The sequence below is a fragment of the Ptychodera flava genome, chromosome 1 (assembly GCF_041260155.1).
Source record: "Ptychodera flava strain L36383 chromosome 1, AS_Pfla_20210202, whole genome shotgun sequence".
In the NCBI taxonomy this organism is placed as follows: Eukaryota; Metazoa; Hemichordata; class Enteropneusta; family Ptychoderidae; genus Ptychodera; species Ptychodera flava.
Genome location: NC_091928.1, coordinates 58,453,025 through 58,462,513, shown reverse-complemented (window position 1 = coordinate 58,462,513; position 9,489 = coordinate 58,453,025). Strand labels below are relative to the sequence as shown.

At 37.4% G+C, this 9,489-nt stretch overlaps 1 protein-coding gene across 1 annotated transcript; it reads right to left on the bottom strand.

Moving 5' to 3' along the window:
- Nucleotides 1-1,499: 1,499 nt before the first annotated feature.
- LOC139141847 (uncharacterized) lies at nt 1,500-9,197 on the bottom strand. Its single transcript, XM_070711560.1, has 4 exons — nt 8,940-9,197; nt 8,486-8,650; nt 4,524-6,234; nt 1,500-2,370 (listed from the first exon to the last, which is right to left on the bottom strand). The coding sequence occupies exons 1-4, from the start codon at nt 9,082-9,084 to the stop codon at nt 2,343-2,345; spliced, it is 2,049 nt and encodes a 682-aa protein (XP_070567661.1). The 5' UTR covers nt 9,085-9,197; the 3' UTR covers nt 1,500-2,342.
- Between the last annotated feature and the right edge of the window lie 292 nt (nt 9,198-9,489).

Below are 9,489 nucleotides of genomic sequence, written 5' to 3'. Positions count from 1 at the left end.
ATCCTACATATATTTGTAAAATCATGTACATTTATGGCACAGTGCTCTCCCCAGGATTTTGTTAAAAGAGGGCAAAGACGTGGTGCAAAGCACCACACGCGACCGCATTTGCGGTCGCGGGGGAGGTCAGGGGGGACACTGGAGCTTTTGAAAAACAGAAATTAAAATAGTGTTATTTGGTGGCACTTGGGGAGTATTTTTCAGATTTTTTTCATATAAAAAAGCTCAAAGGAAAAGAAATCTGAGACAGTGTTCCATAACTTTATTCCACTTCACTGATTTCAATGAAGATTATATTTTTGAAAACGAAAACATAGCGACTGACATACATTTATTCATCGATGTCAAAATTATCACCATAACACTTACGCTTATGTGTTCTAAGCCTGATACACGTACACGTCCGACCGAGTCCAACAATAGGTCGTTTTGCTTGGGAAGAAATACACAAGCGAAATTCTAACCTCCTATAAAAACTTCAGAGTACTCTGCTGTCCTTGGTTACCCTCAAGTTCCTAGGCATGTTTATACAGCTAAGTCGGTTACCTAATGCACGGCCCCTATAATGCACAGTAAGTGAGCCTACCCACAATTCCCCTTGTTCACTCAGACATTTTTTGCTAAAGGCTTTTTCAATTTTATCAGTTTCTTAACAATTTTTAAGTTACAATTTAAGTTCAGGATTATTTGTTAAAACTATGTTCCAAAATTATGATTATGTTTAAAATTCAAGAGTAAATTGAAGGAGAAGTCGATGTTTGGAGGTGCTAAAAATTGTACACTTGTCAAGGTAAAGATATCAGCAACTAAGATGGTCTCATCATACCACCTGTCAGACATGCAAATTTCCTTTCTTACGAACATTAAAAAAATCAATATCCTTTCTTTTGCCAACACAGATGCAACTTATTCCTTAGTTTCCCAGAAAATATTGTGTATGGCTGTCAAAAATCTATGTCGACAAAATTACAAAATTACTCTCTCCTCTGCGAAAAATGGGTTGATCTTCTCATTATTCACAGTGAGTAATCAAAAAATTATGATTATCAGAACAATGTTGCCAGAATTTTGAAATATGGACCGAGTTGTTCTGTGTACAGAAGAAATTTGCTTCAGTTCAGTGAGTGATCTCCGTGTGTACAGATCATGGAGAATTGTGGGTAGCCTCACTTACTGTGCTATGGAGGGACTGACCGTGGCTAACGTTACGGCCTGTGCCATGCAAATATGGCTGCCATCAATGAATGAGTTGCACATGGGCTTATGATCTCGGATGACATCACAAACTCGCGAGATTTGCAAGATCGATGAGAATTACGTTTGCAGCCTGCAGGATCGACGCTCAAGCTTGCATTTTGCTTGTAAATCACTGTCAACTTTTTTCCCCGTACATTTTATTGTTTTATTTTTCAAAAAAATAAATCTTTTTCATTTCTGGCAAGGGGGCGCTCGGAATTACAAGGGGGCGCCACGCCCCAGTTACCTTATTCAGGCTGGCATTTACTTGTGCTTGAAACAAATATGTCATTGTCTGACAAGTGTCCTGGTTTGAGTGATATTAGCAAGTTGAACAGTCCACTTGACTGACTGAGTCCACTTGACCCAGTTCATGGCAGGCTGTCTCTCTTCTTGTGGTATTTTGACAAAATCCATACATTCAGATTTACACATTTCTGGAAAACACTGGTGAGCAATTTCAATTTCAGCATACTTCCTCTAATCAGAAGGTCATGTATACTGTACAATTGTTCATATTCAGTTATTGTTCCTCAAGCTTGAAATGGTTTATGCTTTATAAAACTCCAGAGCTACTGCTTGATTTTTATTGATGCTGCAGTGTGCATCGAACAATTGCCAAGATTTTTTTTTCCGAGTCGCAATGGTCCATAATTGTTTTTTCCATCAGCCACTTAAAGCCAGATTTTTTTTTTTCGAGCAACTCCACCTGACATCTTTTTTTTTCCCCCCAATCTTCCAAGCCCCCCTAGGATATCAAATGGTCCACCCCTAAAAGCCTTATTGCACCGTAGAGTGATAACCATCATGAGTATGACAGTGAAGTTGGAACTGGTACTCAAACTAATACTGTAACACCAGTTTTGTAACCTAACATTTGATTTTTTCACTCTGCTGTTAAACTAGATGAATCCACATCACCATGTTTCTGTTTGCATGCTTTCTTTTTTTCCTGACAGCTGTCTTGGTCACGCAGTACATCTTCTACTCTACGTTTCAGTGCAGCTCTGAGTTTACCATTTCCTCCATCAGTTCCTGTCTGACTTGTGCTGGAAGGGCTTTAACCTTCTTCTTCATGTTCTCCTAGATCTTGTTGCAGAATATTCTCATCTAATCCTATTGGTATTTGTAGAGCTAGAGAAACCAGATATGAATTTACATTGCCATTACTCTGTCTGTTAATATTTTATTATGTTATAAATACAGTACTGTGCTGCATCACAATATTTGCCATCCTCCAATAATGTTTTTTTCTGAAAACTATTTTGTGATTTGCTTCTCAAGAAGTTCTAACAACACTTTACCTCCCTGGTCATTGGTCAACAGTCATGTCCATTTTTGATAGTTAATTGTAATATCCTTTAATATTGCAAGCAGCATACCAGTTATACCTACCCACTAAAACTCCGCTCACACAAGCCACAAAATACTGTGAACTACATGAGCACACATACGGATTGTTAGGAAATATTATCAGGACATCACTATGTGTCTTACTTAACTCTTGTAACATACTGCTAAACTAAATTCAGCTTTGAGCATATGCTTTGAGCTTCATATTACTGTTTATTAATCCAATCAGAATTTCCATTAGCTAAGACAAAATGTTCAATCCATCATGTTCCCTTCTCATGACTTAGCCGTACAAGCAGCTTAATCCATTATTTGCCTTTAAGTGATTCATAGACACTTAATTTTCCCGGCAAAACTGCTTCATTAATGAGAATATTTTCCCGGCAAAACTGCTTCATTAATGAGAAACCTCACTTTCCCAAATTAGAGACATTTCTATCCTCAACAGAGACACTTAGTGTCACTGAACTTTTTGCATGGTCTCTCACCAAAGTGTTATGCTTCCATGTATAGTCACTGTGTATTATTAGTATAGTACTAAAGTAATCACCCATAGTATGACTGTGTCTCCGCCTGCTTTCTCATGATCATGATACTCCACACATGGATCTAAAAGAAGTGACAACATGAGATGTTTTGAAATGAGTAAACATAATTCCTGCCCCAACATGAGGCACCTGGCAAAAATTGATAGAGAATATAGTCACATCTCATTTCATTAATGATATCTGAGATGATAAATCGTAAACATTGAGAGATACTCTTGTTTTACAAAGCCAACAGAAAATGATAACAAAATATTCTAAATATCACAGAGACATGCCAGATTAATATTAATTCATTCAATGTATACAAATCTATAAATTGACTGAAAAGTGAGGTTCGTTAAGAAGTACATACCGGTATGTGTTCTTTCATGTAGTTGGCAGTATATTGTGTTTTGTTCGAGTCAGTTTTTTAGTGGATTTGCTGCTGTGTGTGCTGCTTGCAGTATTTTATCAGGACATTACAATGTACCTATATAATTATAACTGGGTAATGACTGTGTATTACATAGGACATCATAGCTTTCTGCCCTTTATTGAATGGGAATTAAAAAGACAAAAAAAACAATTAATGGAAATAATTGGAAAGTGCTGATAGGCAATAGCATAACAGCTTGCCAAGATGACTCCTTCATTAGTATTTGACTCATGTTGAACTAAATCGCCTATTTTGATGAATGGGTCTAGTAATGATTATTTTGTGAAATTCTTGCTTTTTCAACATTTATGCACAATCGTCAAATATCTGTGATTACTGTTTCATCACAAACATATTGTATAATATACTCACACTTGTTCGGAACCAAAATGAGCACTTTAATTAGCAGAGATGGTGACTACTGCTCTCACAAATATAATATCATGTTGATTGTACCTGATCTTGCTTCAGACTGCTCACTTTCATTCTCTTCCTATATCATCATTTCACACTTTATTTCAGTTTTTTCTGTTTCATTTACTTTGATTTCAAACCCACTCTGCTCTGTTATGACATAATCTTTAGTGATTGCTTCTTACATAGAGCAGGAAAACATTAGCTTTGTATAAAATTACTATTTGCGATCAGGAAGTAAAAAGTGTTTTATTTACTTAAACTGTGCAGATTGATTTATCATGATGAAATCTTTGATGTTTGTGAGTCCTTTCTTTCCTGTCAATAGAGTAAATCTACCAATGGATGGATGTGCTTACATCCTGTATTGTTCCACTTCTCATTTTGACTTATGTAGCTAAATTTCCAATGCAATTTTTTTATGCACAATATCTTTTTATTAACACCCAGTCTCTCCATCACTGGGACTGTGGTCACAATAATAATTTCTACATGTTTGATCTACTAGTATTTATCAGTGATTTAGCAAAGTCATGAATTAAAGCTAGTTATTATACCTTTCATATCTCTTCCCACTCCATGATCTTTTTTTGCTGTAAGTTCCAGTTTGTTGCTGGACAGATGTAGCTAAAAGCGATGCAAACCTGGCACAGCTTGCGGATATGATCTCACTCTGCAGCATGTCTTCTTTCAGGGTCCTTGCCTTTTGGAAAGCCAAGGGTGTATGTAGTAGGTGTTGTGATATCCTCTCAGACAGGTGTGCCTCTCTTGCCTTCACAACAACCTGGTGAGCATGATTTTTTAGGTATTTTTCAATAAAACGAGCCAGATGAGAATACTTATTGACAATTGTTGGTAAACCAGATACCATTGCTTCAAAGCCGTAGAAGCTGTAATCCATGTACCATGGTGCAGGCAGACAGAGATGAGACTGTTGTAGAGATATGTGTAGAGACATTGCTGAATGCCCTGGATGAAGTGTTGGCTTTATATGACGACATTGCATCTTATCAGAGAGGAACTTCACCACAGTGTGGTCTGCCTGTTGAGATACTCCCTGGATCTTCCATGAGGGAGGATTGATGTTTGATTGACTGTCTGACAGATGCTTAGCTGCAGTACCAATTGAAGCTGCCATTGTTTCACATCTTTCTATGGCTTTCTGTGTGTCCACCTGACCACATGTCAGTATACTGTGCTTGGTAGTCTTTCTTAACACTGGATCTTTCCCTCTGAAACACGCCAATGGTATTGGCGGAATCTCCTCGTGTGGAATTTCTGACAACTCTTTACCCTGAAACTCAGCCCTGTATGCATTCTGGAAATACTCGTAGATGACAGGTCCAATTGAAAACAGTAGGTCTGCTTCACGGGCCATTTGCAGCATATTCTCTTCAAAGTCCACCAAACCATACTCTTCAGCTTCCAGGCAGTCAGATTCTGGACAGGCATGGTTGATGAGAACCAGCTTTGCCTTTGGGAACAGCTTTGCTCGAATATTTGCTGCTGCATGTCCAGTCTTTGGAGCATAGCCAACCACATATTCAATATCCTCTATCTTTCCCAGTTCAGGAAAGTAACTTTCATGGTTCAACAGCCACTCTGTTTTTGGTGGATCAGATTTGGGTTCAATGCCCAGCCTTCTCTGTGCTGGAATCAAGGTAACACCACAACTCTCTGCATCTTTCTTCTGGTCATCACTGATTTTGACATCAAGTACAGTTGAGTAGACTTTCACATCTTCTCCTGCCTTGACCTTACTTTGAACAAAATCTTGGACAAGAGTTATGTGAAATCCAGTAAGACCTAGCTCATCATTGCTCCAGGCATTGAAAACAAATAACACTGCTGGTTTTGGAGGCAAAGTGTGAAGTTTAGCATGAGGGAAAAGATATTCATGTATTGCAGCTGCTGCATTCTTTGTCTTCACTGACAATGCAACCACATGACCTACATTTTTCAGTTTCCAAAGCTCTGGGTAGTAGGTATTGTGATTGATAAGCCAGTTAACAACTGGTAGGTCTTCATCAGGATCTAACCACTTGCTTCTTGTAGCTGGAATCAGTGTAACACCATGTCTTGCTGCATCTTCCTTTTGTTCTTCACTCAGTTCAACATCAAGGACAGTGCAGTAAATTGCTGAAAGTTCATCAGGTTTCTTCTTCAGTGTCTCTTCACAGAAATCACTGATCAGCTGCCAGGTTGCTGGACCATATGAGTTTTTCTTCCATGATGTTGATAAAAACAAGGCTGCCAAGTAATATAATCCTGGAAATACAAAAACAACACATTAAAGAATACGGCTATCATTGCAAAGTTGCCGTAAAACAAGTATTTTATGTACATTTATTGACAATTGAAATCATGTCCTATTTAAATTAGGGTACATCAGCAATAAAAATCATCCACAACTTTGTATTTGTTCACAGAAAGTCCCATATGGTGTATTGCAAAATATAGGATTTGTGTAGGGCCAGGAAAGTCAAGAATATTTTCCAGCTCATTACGCCCAGTTTCTGCTGTTAGCGAACCTTTGTTGTCATCTATTTCGAGGTTTGATGTTTGAGTAGGTTTGCTCAAGGACACCCTCAACAGCATATCAACACCTATAATTCTATTTATTGGTACCATCTGTGTCTGAAAAATTATCTGCCAGGCCAGATAACACATTTAATTTCCCAAGACAAAGCATCGACAGCTAAACAACAGCTAATACTTGTTAAAGAAATAAAATCAATATAAGCCTAAACGGTAAATGCTTTATTTACAAATTGCCAGAAAACAATACCAGTTGTTGCATAGCATTATATTTTATTCTGTATTTGCTCTGTATGTACGTGTGTTAATTCTTCATTGAACTCCAGCTAGATAGAGAAGTCACAATAAATAGTGTGTTTCCATTGTTGAACATAGTATTTGATCACTGACTTGTCAGTAGGTGAGTTAGCACTGTATTATATGAATTCAAACTTGATTGAAATGTTGCTGATCACAGTGTCATGATCAATTGTCTTGATGCAAAAATATTCTGAAGAAATCCAAAAGATATTTTTAGGACTTCGCACCATTTACATGAACTATCAAATGTCAACAACCTGGCAGCTGATCAGTGATAATCTTGATGAAGGGACGAGCATTAATAATTATAAACAAAATATTTGCAAACTCCATAATTGCAACTCAAACATGTTCATGCTTCCTTGATTATGTTTCTTTTCCACAGTTTTCATCTCTCAACAAAATCATGCATATGACGACTATTTTTTAAAATCAAACTGCATACAAATCCATTTTAAAAATAATGGACGGGCATGTTATAAAAGTGTCATAGCCATAATATCCAGGGACAATGTACTGCGATACCAGATTATACAAATCAGGAAACAATTGTCCGTGGTAATTGCAAAGCCACCATGACAATATCAATTTCAGTTCCTACATCTGACACTAGTTCCACTGACACTTGATATTGGTAGATCTTTGACAGTATCTCAAACCCTCAGATTTTAACCTCCTGACTCAGGCTAAGGTCACTTTTACCTAACTGTAAGAAGTATTCAGTCTCTTGTTTTGGGTTTATTTTCAATTATATCCTGAAAATGAAACTAACAGTTCAAAAATTACTAAAATATCTCTTTTTGTGGCTGCCATGTTAAGATATTCATAAAGGCCTGGCTTGCAGTTCAGTCTCATAATTGCCACAAAAGCAGGTTTTCTCTCCCAAGTGTTCTTTTTCTGGATCTTCCCATTTTTATTTGCCCTAGCTTTGTTAACGGATCACCAGAAATATCAAAAATAATTTTGGAACTGTATTTTCCCACCCTTCACTTTTTCTCGATCCTCACAAATATCTAACCAACCCATTTTTTTTACATACCACCAGCAATAACCCCCTCCCCCCCCATTTTTTAATGATACAAATGATTTTCTTTAATGTGGATCTACCATTACAATAGATAAAGTTTGTGTGTGCGATGTGTGATTGTGAGCATGCGTGCGTGAGTGCTTCACGAACTCTACAACGTGTGGAGCGGTCTCAGTCAGAAAAATGTAACAACTTAGCCGGCTATTGAACCACTTTTTTTTTGGGAGTGGAGATTTAGCCGAGTGGTTCTCTCTGTGGCCTCTCCGCTAGGCGACTGATGCTGTATGTTGTGAGTTCAAACCCGATTGAAAACTTGCCGTATATAGTACCCCCGCCCCTGTTTTTTTTTCCCCAGCGATTTTTTTCTGGATGTTACCGCCGTTTTTTTCATTAACCTAGATTATTTTCTGATTGTACCCCTTTTTTATCAACCTGGTGAATTTTTTCTCTATCTATCACAGTACCCTCTCCGTTTTTATTTACCCCTGGCGATTTTTTTTTATTGGATGACCCCCCCCCCTTTCGTTTTTTTTCTAACCCCAGCAATATTTTTCTGGATCCTCAGAAATATTTAAAATAATTTTGAAACAACCGGCGCGCCGTAGACATACACTCATTTTACAACGTTTTAAAGGTTTTACCTCTTTCACTTACCTGGCTGTCTAGCACGTTCCGATATTATCTTTTGCCTCCTTTTAGGCTCTAGAGCATGTTTCTCAACAGTTCCTTCTAAAGTGGCCTTCTCCTTCTTTGCCATACTTAGTTGAGCTTGGAGAATGTTTTTTCCTCTGTCAAACTCAGACTGTTCGACAGCTTTTCCTAATGCCAACAGAGAAGAAGATCGAAGAGGTTGATAACATGATGTGCTATTATTACTTTACAGAATCTATATCTTGTCTACAGAATACACACAAACACTCTGAACCTGACTACAAACTTGTACATTTTGTAGACTATAGTGCGCAATGTCTATACAACAATCCTGAATAAACCTATCAAGCTGGTTTGTGCCTTGCTAAGGACAATAAGAAAATAAATTTTTTGAACATGTTTTTATAAGTAACATTAATTATTGTGTTGTAAATGTCTCCATCTCCTACACACTCACCTGATTGCCCAGATGTGTGTCCTGCTGGGATAATCTTAGTCACCTTTTTTAAGTCTGACTCAAACTTTTGTTCAAGTTTTTTCAGCATTTTTTCTAAGTTTGCCTTTTCTTGCCTTGCATCAATCAATTGCATTTGTAGAATCATCTTTTCTGCATCTGACTGAGACTGTGCGGCAGTATTTCCTAATTTCAGAAGATGTTCAACCCAATAATGAGTGACTTTGGTGACAGTAGTTTTCGGTGAAAGTAAACTCTGAACGAGTGGGCTGCAGTTTTCATCTGTTCCTGTCAGTGAGGGTACTTGTGTTCCATTCTTGATAAGTTGTTCCTCCAAGTCTGAACAATAAAGGTGAATAGCATTCATTCAACACTAAATTATATAAATGATTCACTTAACATAGTCATTATAAGTGAAAGTTGTAAGCTGGGTTAAAATACAAAATTATACAAACCACGAAATTAGTTACGCTTAGGGCAAAGAGAAACCATGATAACAATAGAGATATTTTTATCAAGCAAACCATTAATACAACTGAAAAAGATAATTTAT

What these genes read in the sequence shown, in the direction of transcription:
- LOC139141847 (XM_070711560.1), bottom strand. Translation starts at nt 9,084, where the DNA reads ATGATTCTACAAATGCAATTGATTGATGCAAGGCAAGAAAAGGCAAAC. An exon ending in ACACACATCTGGGCAATCAG is followed by an intron (nt 8,651 to 8,939) that starts GTGAGTGTGTAG and finishes TGTTGGCATTAG; the next exon opens with GAAAAGCTGTCGAACAGTCT. An exon ending in GGAACGTGCTAGACAGCCAG is followed by an intron (nt 6,235 to 8,485) that starts GTAAGTGAAAGA and finishes TTGTATTTCCAG; the next exon opens with GATTATATTACTTGGCAGCC.